The sequence below is a fragment of the Echiichthys vipera genome (assembly GCF_963691815.1).
Source record: "Echiichthys vipera genome assembly, chromosome: X".
Classification (NCBI taxonomy): Eukaryota; Metazoa; Chordata; class Actinopteri; order Perciformes; family Trachinidae; genus Echiichthys; species Echiichthys vipera.
In genome coordinates this window covers 47,443,057-47,462,605 of record NC_139825.1, presented here as the reverse complement: position 1 = coordinate 47,462,605, position 19,549 = coordinate 47,443,057, and the positions used below count along the sequence as shown (strand labels likewise).

Genomic DNA, 19,549 nt, shown 5'->3' with positions numbered 1-19,549 from the left:
TCAGTTCGACTCCACTGCAGGTGAAACATACTCATGCAGCGGTTGATGTCCTTCCCTCTCTGTCCGTAGTGTCCAGCAGGGCAGGCGTGGAGACAAGTCCCATGGTGGGACATCCCATCTCTCTGCAGGAACAGGAAGAGTCGCTCGGGGCAACGCACACATCCATTGTCGTGGGAACACTCCAGACAGCCCCGACAGTCCTCCGATGTCTCTTTGTGAGCTGCAGGAGATAACAGGTAGTCGATTAGGACGAAGGAAAGTGCGACTGAACAGAGAAGACATGACAATAAAAGTAGAGGAATAGAGGGAGTGCAGGTGAGAAAGGATTGGAGACACCACAAATCCTGTAGGACACAGAGAGAATTTCTGGACTCCAGGAAAGATCGTCCACTGAGCTCCTTCAAACACAGATCTGTAGAAGGAAGACTTTCACATGTAGCCATACTTTATCTCACTTTCAACTATTAACTGTAGAGACTGTACATCCCAAGAAAGTCAAATCAAATGTAAATTTTGAATTACAAATATAATGTTCTGCACTCAGTCCCCCCAACTTCTTTTTATTTAGTGAAAAAAGGAGAAATCAACTCAGAGTCCTCTTGGAGTAACTCTGAATTAATTAGTGCTTTTTAAAAATGAATTGTTAATTAAAGCAAACCGGTGGATTGCTTACTCCAGGTAGGGAATGAGTCCTTACCCCAAGTGAAGGAGTGAGGGGAGCGGGGGCGGTGCTGCGGTCGCTCTACCGCACCGTTGTGACTAAAAGAGAGCTGAGGAAGGCAAAGCTCTGGATCTACCGTTCAGTCCTGGTTCCTACCCTCACCTGTGGTCATGAAAGCTGGGTCAGGACCCAAAGAACGAGGTCGCGGGTACAAGCGGCTGAAATGGGTTTCCTCAGGAGGGGGGCTGGAGTCTCCCTTAGAGAGAGGGGGAGAAGTTCAGCATCCGCGAGGAACTCGAGTAGAGCCGCTGCTCCTTTGCGTTAAAGGAGCCAGTTGAGGTGGTTCAGGATCATCTGGTAAGGATGAACCCTGGGCGCCTCCCTAGGGAGGTGTTCCAGGCACGTCCAGCTGGGAGGAGGCCTCGGGGAAGACCCAGGACCAGGTGGAGAGATTAGATCTCCACACTGGCCTGGGAACGCCTCGGGATCCCCCAGTTAGAGCTGGTTAATGTGGCCCGGGAAAGGGAAGTTTGGGGTCCCCTGCTGAAGCTGCTTAAAGCTTAAAATACTGTACCGTAGACTGTACAAAGTACTGAATCGATAAGCAGTAGTAGTATCGTTGAAATCTTAACAATACCCATCCCTACTCGTTACGCCTTTTTTTTATTTCTGCTTGTTTTCGTCACAGCTTGTCACAAACCTATCCAGATAAATCGTGCCATCCGGATAGAATGAATATGATTGTGGTTGGATGAGAAGTATAAACATATACTGTTCTGACACCCCCATTAGCCTCTTTGCACTGGCTACCTGTAAAATTTAGAACAGAATTTAAAATCCTCCTTCTTACCTACCAAGCTGTTATTGGTCAGGCTCCGTCGTATCTTGAATAGCTCATAGTACCGTATTACCCTACTAGGTCTCTGCGCTCTGAGAATACAGGACTACTCGTCGTTTCTAGAGTCTCCAAAAGTAGAATGGGAGGCAGAGCCTTCAGCATGACACTTCCTGCTGCTATTATCACTGTTACTCATGTAAACTATCATTAGTCTAATAAACTATAACATTTGTAGCCATATAAACACCATCAGTGGTATGTCTCGCTGTATCGTAGCTGCTATTGCTGCTACTCATCATTGATCATGTTTGCCACCATAATTATTATCATATTCTATCACCTTAGCTGTGCTTGTTTCTACTATTCTGTTGTATTAACTGCCATAACATATGAGTCATGTTCACAATACTATAGAAATTATTATAGTTATTGTTAGACTTTGGTTGCTTGCATCTCTGGAAGTTTGTCTCTGTCTGTCTTTTTCTCTCTCTGTCCATCTGTCCGTCTTTTCTCTCTCTCTCTCCTTCTCTTCCTCTCTCCGGTGCAGACAGATGTGCGTCCTCCACAGAGCTGGGTCTGTCTGACGTTCCTGCCTGTTATAGTGAAGGTTTTCAACGCCACCGTACTCTACGGGGGAATTGTTGGGTCTCTGTAAATCATAAATAAGTCATAGAGTGTGAACGTTACCTACTCTTCAAAGTGTCCTGAGATAACTTTTGTTATGATTTGGCACTATAAATAAAATTGAATTGAACTGAATTGGTTGTACGCGATCCATATCCATCTGCACATGACACAAATCACGTACACTCCAGCAAGGAAACAGCAGACGTTGGAGTATGTAGCCTAATACGAAGATGTCCGTGGCAGACTCAAGAGAACTGAAGTGAAATGTCCCAACCAAACACAAGCAGCAAGGTTGGTAACCAGGAGGACCAGCCAACCCTTCTGCATCCCTGGCCGTCGCTTGAAGAACTTTTGGTAGTGGTTGGACACAAAAACATCTCCTTTCAAATGGTCTGCAAGCTCTGCGCACCCCAGTACCACGAACTAACAACTTCAACATTTTGTTATAACATGATTATGGCCTTTACAAAAATGTTTTTTTCAGGGGAGGTGGGGTAGTGCACTACAGGCCCCTGTGGCACTTTTACTTTAATACTTTAAGTAGTTTTAAAACCAGTACTTTATTACTTTTACTTGGTGAAAAAGCATGAGTCTATACTTCTACTTCTACAGAAGTATTTTCAAACCCTAGTATCTATACTTGAGTAATGAATTTGGATACTTTTGACATCTCTGGGCGTACATCTAAGCCAAAGTAAGCGTTATTATAATGTAACAGGGAGTGGTGGTGTCTGCTCCCAGGTTCACGCAAGACTCAACAGACAAAGCAGGAATGCTTCCAACATAACAGGGATAAGGGGAATACGGAAAGACGGGCAAGGTGGGATGGAAAGACGGATGGGATGGATTGAAGAGGGATGGAAAGATGGACTGAATCTACTGAGGAGGTGAAGGGCAGGCAGTTAGTGTGTGTGTGTGTGTGTGTGTGTGTGAGCAATCTGAGAGTCTGGTCCTCACAAAATACCTGCTGACTGCCAGCATTGAGTGTGTGTGTGTGTGTGTGTGTGTGTGTGTGTGTGTGTGTGTGTGTGTGTGAGCAACTGCAAAGGTTTACATTAATAAATGCAACATGTTTAAATATTCACAGTATTGTTTAAGCACCTCAACCTGCTTTATAACGCAAAAAGCATTGAAATCTCTCTTGTATAGGGAGATATGTCGCATAAACCAGTGCCACACAACACAGCATTTATAGTAGAGGCTAATTTTCCAAATGGGCCTTTAAAATACGTAAAACTTAACAACAAATAAAGAGAAAAAGTACCTGTAAGAAACACTAATGCAACAACAGGTATAACACCATGTTCGAACATAGGGATGCTCATAAGTGTACGTGGTACCAGAGCACCCTAGGACAAAGGTCGATGATCGATTTTGTGATCGTATCATCTGATCTGAGGTCGTATGTTTTGGACACTCGAGTGAAGAGGGGCAGAGCTGTCAACTGATCACCATCAGGTGATGAGTTGGTCAGAGGATGGGGGAAGACCGGGTAAGCCCAAACGAGTAGTGCGGGTGAACTGGGAACGTCTGGAGGACGCCCCTGTCCGAGAGATCTTCAACTCACACCTCAAGCGGAGCTTTTCTAGCATCCCTGTGGAGGTTGGGGGCATTGAACCGGAGTGGGTTATGTTCAAAGCTTCCACTGCTGAAACTGCAGCAGTCAGCTGTGGCCTCAAGGTCTTAGGTGCCTTAGGAAGCTGTCCGACCAGCTCTTCACTCTCGCAAGGATCCTGGAGGTGGCCTGGGAGCATGCCCATCCAGCCTACATGTGCTTTGTGGATCTGGAGAAGGCATATGATCGGGTCCCTCGGGAGATACTGAGGGAGGTGCTGCGGGAGTATGGGGTGAGGGGGTCACTTCTGGGGGTCATCCAATCTCTGTACACCCAAAGCGAGAGCTATGTCCAGATCCTCGGCAGTAAGTCAGATTTGTGGTGTAATTGTGGTGTGAATGATTAGATTAGATGGTATGTAGATGTCCACTGTCATCAGTTTTAATATCAGTGGACATGAATGGATATATGTGACGAGTCGTGTGAAAGCTCCTTGAGTAGTCCGACAACTAGAAAGGCGCTTTATACTGTAAGTACAAGTCCATTTACCATTCAAGATAGAAAAATGTGAATACATGCAAAGAAAAAGTGAAACAAATATGAAGGATAAATAAAACAATTTAGGGGAAGATGATAAGTCCGAGAGCAAAAAATAAAATATATTTCATTGAAAATGTGAAACCGAGCCAATGAAAATATTCAAATATATATATATTTGAATATTTTGGCATGAAATATCATATTTTTTTCTATTTTTGCGATCGATAAATTCTCATAGAAATGGAGAAAAATGGCAGCCTGACTCATCTGTTCTGGTTTCTCTAACTATAACAGGTACAGAGGAACACACACTGTTCTTTTATCTGTGTGTTGCCGCTGCAGGAAGAAACTCATGCATCACATGTGACTGTAGATATTTTCAACACCTTTTCTTTTTAAAGGGATTAGAACAACTTTAAAGGATTCATCACAGGAAATCCTGATGAAAAGATACTCTGAACTTCAACAACAACAGGTGCCGAAGAGCCTTTCCACCGAGCGCTCGACCCTGGTGACCTCAGTTTAGCAGCTTGTTTTGCTCAGCAGCTCTTGGGTGTGAATGCAATTCATCAAATGAGAAAAAAAACTAGCATATGAGTTCAGAACTGACATAAACATTCGGCAAAGAGGAAGGGCTTCTTTTAAGAGCTGCCATTTTGCAGACAGCCCATCATGCAGAGAGAAATCCATCATATAGAAGAGGCAGAAATAGTAGTTTCCCTACCAACAGAGTTCTCGATAGACCAGAATGCAACGCAGCACCAAGACATTATTCACTGAGAAATCTAAAAGTCACACGAAAAAGTCCTGATAAAGTGTAAGATTGGTGAATCAACAGCAGAGAAGAAGAAGCTGCAGATGTGTCTGTTAACCTGTTGGATTATTCAAAGGTAGTCTCACATAGGCAGACCGACTCCACAGCGCTGCGTCAGTGCATCAGTGGAGTATGGCTACACTGGCTGTGGCTTGTTTGTCATTTTCAAAACCAGTCAAAATCATCTTGGGCGACGCAAAGCCCGATAGCAGAGATAGCAGAAGGGGATGGGAAAGCTGGGTTAAGCCTAAAAGTATCTGATAAATGGTAGATAGCTAAGAAAATATGGAGAAATGGTTAAAATAGTAAGCCCAACGTGATGCAGAAACACCTCAACGGTTTGAATAATTAGCTAAAAGTAGGTCTACTGGGTAGTAGTTAGCTTAAAGTACTGAACAAGAGATTTAAATATTTGGCTGAAAGTTGAAATAGTTAGCTAGAAGTACTGGATAAATGATAGTTAGCTAAAGAAAAATGGAGAAACAGGTAAAATATTTATCTAAAGGTTATGCAGAAACACTTTGACGTTGGAATAGTTAAGTAAAGGTAATGGATGGTTGGTAGAGGTACGATGGTTAAGAAGCTCAACCTTAATATTGCCAGGGCTAGCCTTCACCCAACAACGTACATCCAGAGGGAAATTGTTGCGCTGCAGTTGCAATATATATATTTGGGAAAGAGTGCCAATAACAATGCGGGTCGCGGGGGCAGCAGCTCTAGCTGGGGACACCAAACTTCCCTTTCCCGTTATCAGGTTGTAAAGAGTTAAACAGGTCGATGACGAGTGTCTGCCGGTGTCTCCTTGGCCCCAGGAGGACAGCCTGCAACGTATTCCCATCAGCGGCTTCGTATGATATCTTATATATATGACGTTCTATATAAAGATGTGAAACAGCTACCAGTAGGCTATGTAGGTGACAGTGACAGCCAATCCGTCCATCATCAGTGTTAGTATTTTTAGTTCCTCTGATATTGTCTAAATACACTAAATAATGTCCGACAAGGAACTGGACCTGGGGAATGGTACAAACATCCTCTAATGTCCGGTGACTAACGATGTGTCCAAGCTGCAGTAGTGATTTTAATTTAATTGGTGGTAAATATAGTATTACTATGCTGTGTTGTTGCTACTTTAACTTAAACGTGCAGTCGGCAACAGTGGTTTGATCATATTCACTGAAGCCGACACTATGCTCCGATATTCATTCATTCATCCATTCATCGTCAACCTCTTGTCCCTGTCAGGGTCTCAAGGGGCTGGGGCCCACCCTGGACAGGACACCAGTCTATCGCAGGGCACACAGAGACGAACAGAGACAGACAACCATTCACACCTACGGGTGATTTAGAGCCATCAATGAACCATGTCATCCTGTACACTCAGCGCAGAGCTGACAAAGGCACAGTGACGAGCACTCAATGGGACGGAGCGGAGGAGCTTGGCGGTAGAGGGGGAGGGGCGTGAGAGTTGTAAACAGTCAACTCGATCTGCCAGACTTGCCGACTGCAGCTTTAAGTAAAATATTTTAGTATTGTGTCCTGTAGAAATCCCCTTAACTCCTGTCGATGTCTCTGTTTACCTTAGGTTTAGATTAATTTCTAAGAATAATAAAATGTCTGTTCTATTAAAGTCAACACTATAACCAAAGAGCTGACACAGTCACAGTTCATGCACACGCCACAGATCCCCCCTCCCTGCTCGCCCATGTTACAATATCACACAACGCCTCAAGCTAGGCATACGCTAAATGACGCTAGCAGTTGTTATCTATATGTAAGTTAGCCAGCCTATCTCCATGTAGCATGTACTCCAGGCCCGTTTAGGGATGAGAGAAAAGACGAGCGTCTCACAGGAATCTGGCGCAGTGATGAGAACTCAATGGGACGGAGCGGAGGAGCTTGGCGGTAGAGGGGGAGGGGCGTGAGAGTTGGAAACAGTCAAGTCGATCTGCCAGACATGCCGACTGCAGCTTTAAGTAAAATATAAATATATATATTGTGTCCTGTTGAAATCACCTTAACTCCTGTCGATGTCCCTGTTTACCTTAGGTTTAGATTAATTTCTAAGAATAATAAAATGTCTGTTCTATTAAAGTCAACACTATAACCAAAGAGCTGACACAGTGACAGTTCATACACACGCCACAGATCCCCCCTCAATGCTCGCCCATGTTACAATATCACACAACGCCTCAAGCTAGGCATACGCTAAATGATGCTAGCAGTTGCTATCTATGAGTTAGCCAGCCTATCTCCATGTAGCATGTACTCCAGGCCGTTTAGTGATGAGAGAAAAGACGGGCGTCTCACAGGAATCTCATGTACGCGCACTGACGAGCACTCGATGGGACGGAGCGGAGGAGCTTGGCGGTAGAGGGGGAGGGGCGTGAGAGTTGGAAACATTCAAATTTTGACTGAGTCAACTCGATCTGCCAGACTTGCCGTATTGTGTCCTGTAGAAATCACCTAAACTCCTGTCGATGTCTCTGTTTACCTGGGGTTTAGATTAATTTCTAAGAATATTAAAATGTCTGTTCTATTAAAGTCAACACTATAACCAAAGAGTTCATGCACATGCCACGTTGCCATGTTACAATATCACACAACGCCTCAAGCTAGGCATAAGCTAAATGATGCTAGCAGTTACTATCTATGAGTTAGCCAGCCTATCTCCATATAGCATGTACTCCAGGCCGTTTAGTGATGAGAGAAAAGACGAGCGTCTCACAGAAATCTGGCACAGTGAAGAGAACTCATGGGACGGAGCGGAGGAGCTTGGCGGTAGAGGGGGAGGGGCGTGAGAGTTGGAAACATTCAATATTGGACTGAGTCAACTTGATCTGCCAGACTTGCCGTATTGTGTCCTGTAGAAATCACCTTAAACTCCTGTCGATGTCTCTGTTTACCTGAGGTTTAGATTAATTTCTAACAATAATAAAATGTCTGTTCTATTAAAGTCAACACTATAACCAAAGAGCTGACACAGTCACAGTTCATGCACATGCCACGTTGCCATGTTACAATACCACACAACGCCTCAAGCTAGGCATACGCTAAATGACGCTAGCAGTTGCTATCTATATGTAAGTTAGCCTATCTCCATGTAGCATGTACTCCAGGCCGTTTAGTGATGAGAGAAAAGACGGGCGTCTCACAGGAATCTCATGTACGCGCACTGACAAGCACTCAATGGGACGGAGCGGAGGAGCTTGGCGGTAGAGGGGGAGGGGCGTGAGAGTCAACTCGATCTGCCAGACTTGCCATATTGTGTCCTGTAGAAATCACCCTAAACTCCTGTCGATGTCTCTGTTTACCTGAGGTTTAGATTCATTTCTAAGAATAATAAAATGTCTTTAAAGTCAACACTGTAACCAAAGTCGTGATTAAAAGTGTAAAACTCATGTTGATGCCAGAGACAGGGTGTCAAAATTACTGTCAGATAATTATGGATAATCTGAAAAACATAACAACCAGTCAGTGCAACAACTCCAGTGCCTGCGAGGAGGATATGTGGCAGTAATTCAGAGGTCACAGTTACGCTCTAGCTGCAGTTTAGCTGAGCTTGTGTTTCGTTTGGAAAGAAATCTGGTTCAACTACTACACAGCTGAAAGTTCAGTTCAGCCGGACCCTAAATCACAGCTAAGCTAATCAGATGCTAAGTGACACAATAGACCTGCTGTTTATATGCTTTAGGCTTAGTTCAGTGTGCAGTGGATTATGGGAAACTGACATCAACAAGGGATTTTCCAAATTGTGGCAACGACAAAATGGATCCTCTCGCTCCATCTGGACGGGCGCTGTCAGCTGGTTGTGACGTATTCAGTCTAGAAATGTAAACTATGAAGGAGCGGACCCTTGTTTTCGGACACACCTTCAGAAACCGTGCAGAAGTGTAATCGCAGGAGCAGGAATACTCGACTACACTATCAGACTGACAGGTGTGTGTAGTGATGAAGTGATGCACTGCAGAGTAACACTAAATGACTTAATGCCTCCAAAACCAAAATCTAAGTCATTCTCTTGTCAATCTCCGAGTGTTTTGTGTTGGTTTAGGAAGCGTTTGACAATGACCTTTGACATTGCACAAGAGTTGAGTTATTTAGGTCAAAAATAGAGCTGAGAAGACGTCGACTAAGTAAAGAAGAGTCCAGCGTAAGGACAGAGGAGGAAAAACTAATTTCCCTGATTCGGGACCTCACTTTGAGGTCTTGACTCATTGTCTGAAGCACATATGCTATCGATCTGCAGGCTTAAGGGACTTTTAGAGGCGCGGCAGGTTTAGGTAGCGTAAAACGCTGACCTTTGACCTCGCATGGGATTGCACTGGTTTTAACAAGCACCAGGTGTAACAAGCTCTGTTGGGGTTTCAGGGACACATGCAAGTGTTTGAAAAAGGCATTCTACCCTAAAACCTGAATTCACCATTTTGAATAGAGGCAATAAAGTCTAATGATGCATCATTATAATGGTTTGGTGGACGTGCATCAACACACCTGTCTTACTAAACTTCACAAAGCCTAATCAACTATGATTATATTATTTTTAATGTAGTAATTACATATATTATTATACAACTAATTCAAAATCATCACTTATGACCCACTTAAGTGCGTGGTGGTGTCTTCTTACCTTGCTGCAGTCGGGACATTTATGTGCGTGAGTAAAGAGACTTTGAACCCCACGTAAGTGTCAGATAAAAGCACGCAAAATGAGCACTTCCCACTCACGCCCCTCGCCGTGAGCGTCTCACACCGACACACAAAGCACCCTGTAGCGTGTGCGTGACACAAAACGGCAGTATTTGATGACGAATGGGTCGTTACCACGTTGCTAGTTGTGTTTTTGTGTGCTTCTGAACGGCTCCTCTTATTCTTCTGTGCAACAGCTGTGACTGTGCAGCAGAGCGCTTCAGTCGAACACACACACACACACACACACACACACACACACACACACACACACACACACACACACACACCAGCTGACCTCATAACTAACTACAAAAAGCAATGCACCGTAATTCGTATGTCATCCACATGATTATACCTGTGAAAATTTCAAGACAAGACCTTTTTACTAATCTTAACCAGGTCGTTCTGGTGCCTGTTTGTCTCTCTCTAATTAAATTAAGCTTTGTGAAATATCAGAAACTTATTTTATCACATACAGTAATTAAAGCTTTTATAGATGTATCAGCAACATTTACAGTTCGCTTCTTAGTTACAGATATACTTGGAGTTCAGGTGGGATTGTCCCTCACCATTAGAAAATAGCAAGATTTCCATTTTAGGGTGCAATTTCCAGGTAACATACAGCAGCCACCACTTCTGTAGATGGTGCCAAAAATTCCCACAATGCACCACAATAACAAGAAATACATGCCAGGTGGGGTGTTAAAATAACACAAGATGTGCAGTCCCCTGATGACACACGTGTGGAAGTCGAGCCAATTGAAAGCAGTTGGGTTAAAGATGTTATTAGCACATATTTCAGCACATGATGGAGCAGCTTGTGTTACATCTTCATATTCAACGCTACACACTTTGAATCATCTCCAATGGGGCGAGAGCAATGAGCTGCTTTCATTCTTCAGTTCGGCTGTTCGACATCAACCGGTCTCATAAAAACGATGATCCCATGCAAACAAACTGCATTCTCAAGTATGTATGTACGCGATTGGACGCCTGGGTGGACAGACGGTTGAACGAACACGTGACTTTCGCCCGGAAGACTGCTATTAGTCTCTTGTGCGTGAAACCAGAAGTCAGCAACGGCTTGTTTCTGTCATATAAGGGAGCACTCACACTGTCCTTCCGTACCGGGCCAAAACCGTTTTTTCAGCTAAAGCCAAGTAAGTTTGACCGGTGTGAGTGCAACCGCTCCACGCATAACTGCGGACAGCGGGCCGTTTGCACATGTACGAGCACGAGCGTGCGCACGTGTATGAGTACGAGCACGAGCACGATGCCTACGGCGGTTCTGACTTAATTTATGTGCACCTGTTCGGAAATAGAAATTAGAACGACGGACCATGCTCGAACACTTAACAACAACGGTGAAAGGTTCACGTTGTGTTTACTGCAGATTTGGTCGATGAAAAGATTCAAAAACAGTCGACAAGACGCACAAAAACTCAGAGGTCTACGGAAAGATTTGTAAACAAAGCCACACACACGCGATCAATGCGTGTGACGTGTTACGGCGTGATGGCGTATGGACAGCAAGAAGCATTTGCCGAGGCCCAGGCAGTGTGAGTACAAACGGGGCTGGGGCGCGGGGGGAGAGGGAGGGGGGACAAGTACCCTAAAGCCCGGGGCGCGGTGCGGAAGGACAGTGTGAGTGCGACCTAATTCACCTACGTCACATACGTAATGCAGGGATTCCCCCCAGAAAAGCTAAAAGCAGACTGGTTTAAAAAAATATTACTACGTCTGAGTCCCAGCTGAGGCACACTGTAACTTTGAATTGATAGAAACTCCCTGATGTTTAGGCGCAGTGGCCTCCTGATGGAGCTGCACCCAACGATTATTTTAATGGTGGATGAATTTTAATTATTTGGTCTAATTAGTAACGGAATAACATAACAAACATACTAATGTTAACCTAAACCCTGATCTTTTCCTAAAGGGATTTTGTTTCCCAATGTTAACCGTGTGTTTAAAATGTCTGGCGTTTGACGTGCGCCGGTCAAACATCATTAAGAATGCATTTTCGTTACGTAGTTTCCATGGAGACAGGGTTGATATGATGTGTCCTTTTAAAGAGAGAGAGCTCACTGCTGTTAAGTCGAGTGCTCTGGACTCCACAGTAAATAACAAACACAAAGACAACAACAGTCGCAGTAAAACACATCTGATCTCAGGTAAAGCGATACGCTAATAGGTAAAGTCAATAAAACAGTTATATTATTATTTATTACTGACGCTTAGTGACTGATTCAAGAATCGCACGCCTGCAAAGAGAAGCAAACACTACGGGACCTGGTGGAACATTAAATAACTCATGTTTTGACGTCTATCCGTCTGAGCTGTTGCACACAGCTGTCACACTCGCAGTCACACACAAACAAACAAAGTCACACAAACGCAGTCACATACTCGCAGACACACACATGCAGTCACACACTCACAGTCACACACACGCAGTCACACAAACAGTCACACACTCGCGGTCACACACTCGCAGTCACACACTCGCAGTCGCACACATGCAGTCACACACATGCAGTCACACACATGCAGTCACACACATGCAGTCACACTTACAGTCACACACATGCAGTCACACACTTGCAGTCACACACATGCAGTCACACACTTACAGTCACACACTCTCAGTCACACACACAGTCACACACTCGCAGTCACACACTCGCAGTCACACACATGCAGTCACACACTCGCAGTCACACACATGAAGTCACACACTCGCAGTCACACACATGCAGTCACATACTCGCAGTCACACACATGCAGTCACACACATGCAGTCACACACTCGCAGTCACACACATGCAGTCACACACATGCAGTCACATACTCGCAGTCACACACTCGCAGTCACACACTCACAGTTACACAAATGCAATCACACACATGCAGTCACACACTCGCAGTCGCAAAAAAAACGCAGTCACACACTCAGAGTCGCACAAATGCTGTCACACACATGCAGTCACACACACGCAGTCACACTCATGTAGTCACACACATGCAGTCACACACTCGCAGTCACACTCATGCAGTCACACACATGCAGTCACACACATGCAGTCACACACTCGCAGTCACACAAACACAGTCACACACATGCAGTCACACACATGCAGTCACACACTCACAGTCACACACATGCAGTCACACACATGCAGTCACACAAACGCAGTTACACACATGCAGTCACACACTCGCAGTCACACAAACGCAGTCACACACTGGCAGTCACACACACATACAGACACATACTCGCAGTCACACAAACGCAGTCACACACTCGCAGTCACACACTCGCAGTCACACACATGCAGTCACACACTCGCAGTCACACACATGCGGTCACAGAAATGCACTCACACACTCACAGTCACACACATGCAGTCACACACTCGCAGTCACACACTCGCAGTCACACAAACACAGTCACACACTCGCAGTCACACACTCGCAGTCACACAAACGCAGTCACACACTTACAGTCACATACTTGCAGTCACACACATGCAGTCACACACTCGCAGTCACACACTTACAGTCACACACATGCAGTCACACACATGCAATCACAGAAACGCAGTCACACAAACGCAGTCACACAAATGCAGTCACACAATTGCAGTCACACACATGCAGTCACACACTTGCAGTCACACACATGCAGTCACACACTCGCAGTCACACACATGCAGTCACACACATGCAGTCACACACTCACATTCACACACATGCAGTCACACACACACACTCTCAGTCATACAGATGCAGTCACACAAACTCAGTTACACACTCGCAGTCACACACTTGCAGTCACACACTTGCAGTCACATACATGCAGTCACACACATGCAGTCACACACTCACAGTCACACACTTACAGTCACACACGCAGTCACACACTCACAGTCACACACTTACAGTCACACACGCAGTCACACAAACGCAGTCACACACTCGCAGTCACACACACATGCAGTCACACACTCGCAGTCACACACTGAGTTATTGTAATTGCTGCAACAGATTAGGGTTACGTTCTAAGTCATCGTATCTGACATTGCGGCGAACGTGGATACACAAGCGGTGTGTGAGTGTGTTATCTGACACGCTGATCAGTGTCACTCCCTCTGAATCCTCCTGTAAAACAATCACAGGTGCTCACAATTACCTACAGTAATCTCACCGAAACACTAATGGACAAAATAATGGGCTCAACCTCCTGACCTCTACGGTTCAACGTTCCCTCTCTGAAACACTTCAAACCTTTTTTCCCAGTTGTGTGTGTGTGTGTGTGAGTTTTAACAGCTAAAGGAACCAAGTCCAGATGTGACGGAGGGTGAAGGGTGGGAGAGTTGGGGATGAGGAGGAGGAAAAGGGGGAACGGCGGAGGGGGGGGAGAATACAACAACATAAATCGCTCCAGTGTGAAGTGATGAATTGTGACAGCGAGTCAACCGTGCTGCCCACAGAAAACCCACCATTTGACCTTTTAAACCCAAACATGGCAACTAGATTCAAACTGTTCTGATCGATTATCATACTTCACACTTCATCCAAGACTCAATACTCATTTTGTATCATTTTAGGCAACGGTTGTTATGTTTTTATGCTAAAAGTGCCTCAAAACAAGGAACATTAAAGGTTTTATTTAGAGTTATTTGCACCACTGATGTGATTTTTATCAATTATCACTTTTTTTTAAATGATCACTTCGTAATAGTGGATCGTGTTGTGATTAAATCATATATCATGATACACAATTACATCAAAAAATGTATAAAAACGAGCACAAACTGACCCAATTTCTTCAGTTTGTATTTTGCACTAAATTTCTTAACCCTCCTGTTCTCCTAAGGGTCAATTTGACCCCATTTAATGTTTAAAATCTCTAAATAATGACATCTTTTTATGTTTTTTTGCTTTATATTTATGACTTTTCCTCATTTTATGGGGACAACTCATAAAAAACCTAAAATTATCATGATTATATATATTTTTTATTGTTCTTATCGTACATGTACTTGTGGCATCGGTGTTCCTTTGGGTCAATTTGATAATCTGGAGGATTTAATCATTATTATTATTGTTTATGTTACAATTCAAATATTATATGAGGTCAAATTCACGCTGCTGTGCTTGATAACGGACGTTACTTTCATTCCAGATATAACAAATAACAAAAAATAGCACTTAAAATAACAGACTTACGTTAAAACACACAGACAGAAATCCCTCCATGCAGTTTAAGATCAGTGATATTTTTCATTTTGTTAAATAAAAACATAAAGTACCCGACTTCACTTGAGTCACACATTGATTAGGATCATTTTCCAGATGTTTAACGGTCAAATTGACCCCTAGAATAAATGGTGTTATTGAAATTTGAGGGCAACAGGAGGGTTAAATGAGAAAATACTTTACATTTGTTACGTATTAAATTAGGAGTATACTACTCATTGAAGTACCAGAGATCATTCTTCGGTATATCCCAATATTTATAATGTTACTGGGAAATTAAATGATCTATATAAGGCAGAAGATTTTAACCATGTTGTCCAGCTCTAGTTAGTAACATGACATTAATAGTTATATTTGCCAGTTTCTGCAAAACATTGCATTGAACTGAAGCTGTATTCTGCTTCGCTGTTCTCCTGAAAACGTGCAATCTTGCTGTCACAGGCTGTTATCGTGAGTGAGCGTGAGCGTTGCCCTCTCACCATTATCTAACGCCTCAGCTCTGGCTTACGCCGGGTCAGCGTGGAAATTGTCGGAAGCCAAAAATGACGGTGTAATTGAGGCCGGATCCCCTTCTTATTAGTCCCAGATTCCTGAGGAAATGCCAGACACCGGTAAGCGAGAGGGTAACGGCATACCTGCGTGGCTGTGGTCAGGACTGATTTCTGTGTGGGTGTGTGTGTGTGTGTAAGTGTGTAAGTGTGTGTGTGTGTGTGGTTATAAGGACTCATTAGCCACAAATCTGGTTTCGAGGGAGACTTTCCCAACACTGCGGAGCGTCTGCTGGTGCAGAGCTGAACGAGGAGCGACAAGGCAGCATGTGAGAAAAATAAAGGAATAAGCAGGGGGTAAAATTAGGATTTAGGTTTATAGATAATCTGGATTAAATTCGGCACGTAGAGTGATAATGATGGAAAGGTTTGAGGTCTGGATTTGGAGCAAGAGAGGGGAAAGCTGTTGACAAATATGACTTGTGGAGCGTGTGCAGCCGCGAGGGGGTAGTTGTTGTAAATGTGTTGTGTTGTCCACCGAGCAAAGGACCGACCCTCTTCATTTACTCCTTTCCTTTCATTTATCTTGTATGAGATCAGATAAATAAAGATTTATATTGATTTTGTCTGTTTTTTAAAATCACATTACAATACGGCACATAATGAAGAGACATCCTGAACTGAGAAACCTTTTTTTAATGATTTAATATCAACTAATAATAACGTTTGACTCCAACGTAAAGAGTTAAATTCAAGCTAGCAAGTTTCAGTTTTATTTAATAAGAATTAAATGTAATTGTGCCCCTTTGATATTCAGCTTATTTGTAAATAAATCACATTGTTAAGGAATTATAGGTCCATTTTATGCCCGTTTCTACATATTAACAATTTGTAAATGTCAGTTTCATTAAGTGAAAGAAACGTGTCTACAGAGAGTATGATTTTAAAAGTTCAACCCCCAGAAGTCCCCAGAGTACTCACCACTTTGCTTCTGCACGACACCAGACCCCATTTTGATCACCTCACATAGCAAGGACATCACAATGGCAAAGAGTCGATAATGCATCTGGGCTGCTGGCAAGCGCCCGCTTCAGTGCCAGGCTGTGGACATCTGCGGGGACTCCAGGGGTGGCAGGTTGAAGACTTACTTCCACAGCAAGGGGACGAGTAAAGAGACAAGTAAGGGAGGAAAAGGGGAAAAGACAAGAGAGGGGTGTTAAAAGAGGAAGAGATGGATGGAGATGAAATGGAAGAATGGGCCCAAAGGTGAGAGAAGAAAAAGAAGAGAAAATCCTCTTCTCCTTTTGTCTTGTTTCATGCAGAAGATTTAAGGCTACGGTGAGAAGACGAGCGGCCGTAAAACAACAAAGGAAGAGCACAGGAGAGTCCAAAAAGAGCGGAGGTGAGGAGAGCAGAGAGCCTCGTCTGCTTCCCCAGACTGGCAGCTTCGAGGGAAAACTAACCATTTAACTACCACTGTCAAATTTGCGATAAACGAGCTCCACTTATCCCGTAGCCATCTTTAACCCTTTATAGGGTGCGCTCTCGGGGCCTAAGTGGTTCCATATTTGCAGCTTGATCTTTAGCCTCCTCCTCCTGGCTCTATCTATTATTGTTCAGTCTCTTTTCTTTTATTATCCTCGTTTATTTTCTTTTCCCTGCACTGGGCAAATTGGTTTTCTGTGGCAGTCCTATTTAAGTCACTTAAAACTTAATTTGACCACCCCGAGAGGAAGGAAAAAACAGCTGGAGAACAGCTTAATCAGAGTTAAAAGTTTTATTACAGCTTACCATGTTCTCTGGATTGATTTGTTGTGCCTGTGTCAGGGTGAGGAGTCAGGCACGTAGGAAGACTTACGGTTTACAAGTCTGAGATAAAGAGGTTGTGTTGAATATGGACTGTTATGGCTGTAGTCTGTGCTTAAGTGTGAGGCCGATCGGCCCCGTTTGTTGGTCAGAAACCTTGCTGTTATAGGTCAGTTACTGCCAAAGCACATGTCTTTGTCCAAGCTCTCAGGATAAAGTTACTTCTGCCTGATAGTGTGCAGTTCACCCCCCCTGAGGTGCTGTGATCTTGATTTTGTCTCTGAAATGTCTGACATTGTTAGCGTAGGCAGTGTTTTCACATTCCTCTCTGAAGGAGGAGATGTCTGTGCACTTTTTCAAATTTAAGATTCAAATGTATAGCAGACAGCTTTAGTTGGTACGTCACTAATCCATAAACCAATCGCCATGAGGAACATTGTTTGACGGGGGGACAATGTTGACACAGCACTGCCAAAAAACCTGAAAGTGTACTACAGAGCGAAAACACACTGTCAGCTGTGTCAGCCACTGATACAAGCAACTAATAAAAGATGCTAACTGCTAGTCGCTGATTTTAGTGCAAGTGGTTGACTGATGCTGAGTCCAGATCACCCGTGGATGGCAGGCAGTCCTGGCTCCGTGTCCGGCCGTCCATCCGTGTGGCTCCGTGAGTCTGAAATCTGCCCAAGGGGCTTTGCCACCTCGCCACCTCCTGTCTTAAGTCGGCTCCAACATGTAGACCTATGGCTGATTATCTCTGGTGTCTAACCAACCTGCTATTTTACCGGTAATCCTCCGGTAGAAGCCACCAAAGATTCTCAACCGAGCAGCGTTGGGCGGTGTCAGATCCAGAGTAAACCTCCGGTAGAAGCTATAATGTTGGCGCCAAAGATTCTCAACCGAGCAGCGTTGGGTGGTGTCAGATCCAGAGTAAACCTCCAGTAGAAGCTTTAATGTTGGCGCCAAAGGTTCTCAACCGAGCAGCGTTGGGCGGGATCAGATCCAGAGTAAACCCCCGGTAGAAGCTATAATGTTGGCGCCAAAGATTCTCAACCGAGCAGCGTTGGGCAGTGTCAGATCCAGAGTAAACCTCAGGTAGAAGCTATAATGTTGGCGCCAAAGATTCTCAACCGAGCAGCGTTGGGCGGGATCAGATCCAGAGTAAACCTCCGGTAGAAGCTATAATGTTGGCGCCAAAGATTCTCAACCGAGCAGCGTTGGGCGGTGTCAGATCCAGATTAAACCTCCGGTAGAAGCTATAATGTTGGCGCCAAAGATTCTCAACCGAGCAGCGTTGGGCAGTGTCAGATCCAGAGTAAACCTCCGGTAGAAGCTATAATGTTGGCGCCAAAGATTCTCAACCGAGCAGCGTAGGGCGGTGTCAGATCCAGAGTAAACCTCCGGTAGAAGCTATAATGTTGGCGCCAAAGATTCGAGCAGCATTGGGCGGGGTCAGATCCAGAGTAAACCTCCGGTAGAAGCTATAATGTTGGCGCCAAAGATTCTCAACCAACAGCGTTGGGCGGTGTCAGATCCAGAGTAAACCTCCGGTAGAAGATATAATGTTGGCGCCAAGGATTCTCAACCGAGCAGCGTTGGGCGGTGTCAGATCCAGAGTAAACCTCCGGTAGAAGCTATAATGTTAGCGCCAAAGATTCTCAACCGAGCAGCATTGGGCGGTGTCAGATCCAGAGTAAACCTCCGGTAGAAGCTATAATGTTAGCGCCAAAGATTCTCAACCGAGCAGCGGTGGGCGGTGTCAGATCCAGAGTAAACCTCCAGTAGAAGCTATAATGTTGGCGCCAAAGATTCTTAACCGAGCAGCGTTGGGCGGGGTCAGATCCAGAATCTCTCAGTGACGGAGAAAGAGAAATGTGCTTCCAGGGAAACCATGTTAATCATAGCAGAGTCAATTTCACAGGCTTAAAACAGAGAACGCTAGGGTGGCGGTCGCTTTTAGCAGCGATTTCTTAGAATTTCCTGAATTTGTCTACGTAGAAAATCCTGATTTCCCTATTGGTCATGCTGCTACACACAGGCTCAAACTGTAAGCTGTAAGTTTGGCTACTTTTATGCATTTTTGTTTTATATCATGACCCAAAGAACGAGGTCACGGGTACAAGGGTGAGAAGTTCAGCATCCGTGAGGAACTCGGAGTAGAGCCGCTGCTCCTTTGCGTTGAAAGGAGCCAGTTGAGGTGGTTCAGGATCATCTGGTAAGGATGAACCCTGGGCGCCTCCCTAGGGAGGTGTTCCAGGCACGTCCAGCT

The 19,549-nt window shown here is 44.5% G+C and overlaps 1 protein-coding gene across 1 annotated transcript in view; it reads right to left on the bottom strand.

The window, feature by feature from the left end:
- The window catches only part of rspo4 (R-spondin 4), a 55,824-nt gene extending 39,127 nt beyond the window's left edge, over positions 1–16,697 (bottom strand). Inside the window, exons 1-2 of the mRNA XM_083938541.1 lie at positions 16,456–16,697; positions 32–220 (exon numbers count right to left, since the gene is read on the bottom strand). Of these exons, the coding sequence (XP_083794667.1) occupies positions 32–220; positions 16,456–16,540 (274 nt within the window). The 5' untranslated portion in view covers positions 16,541–16,697. The remainder of the gene's footprint in view (positions 1–31; positions 221–16,455) is intronic.
- Between the last annotated feature and the right edge of the window lie 2,852 nt (positions 16,698–19,549).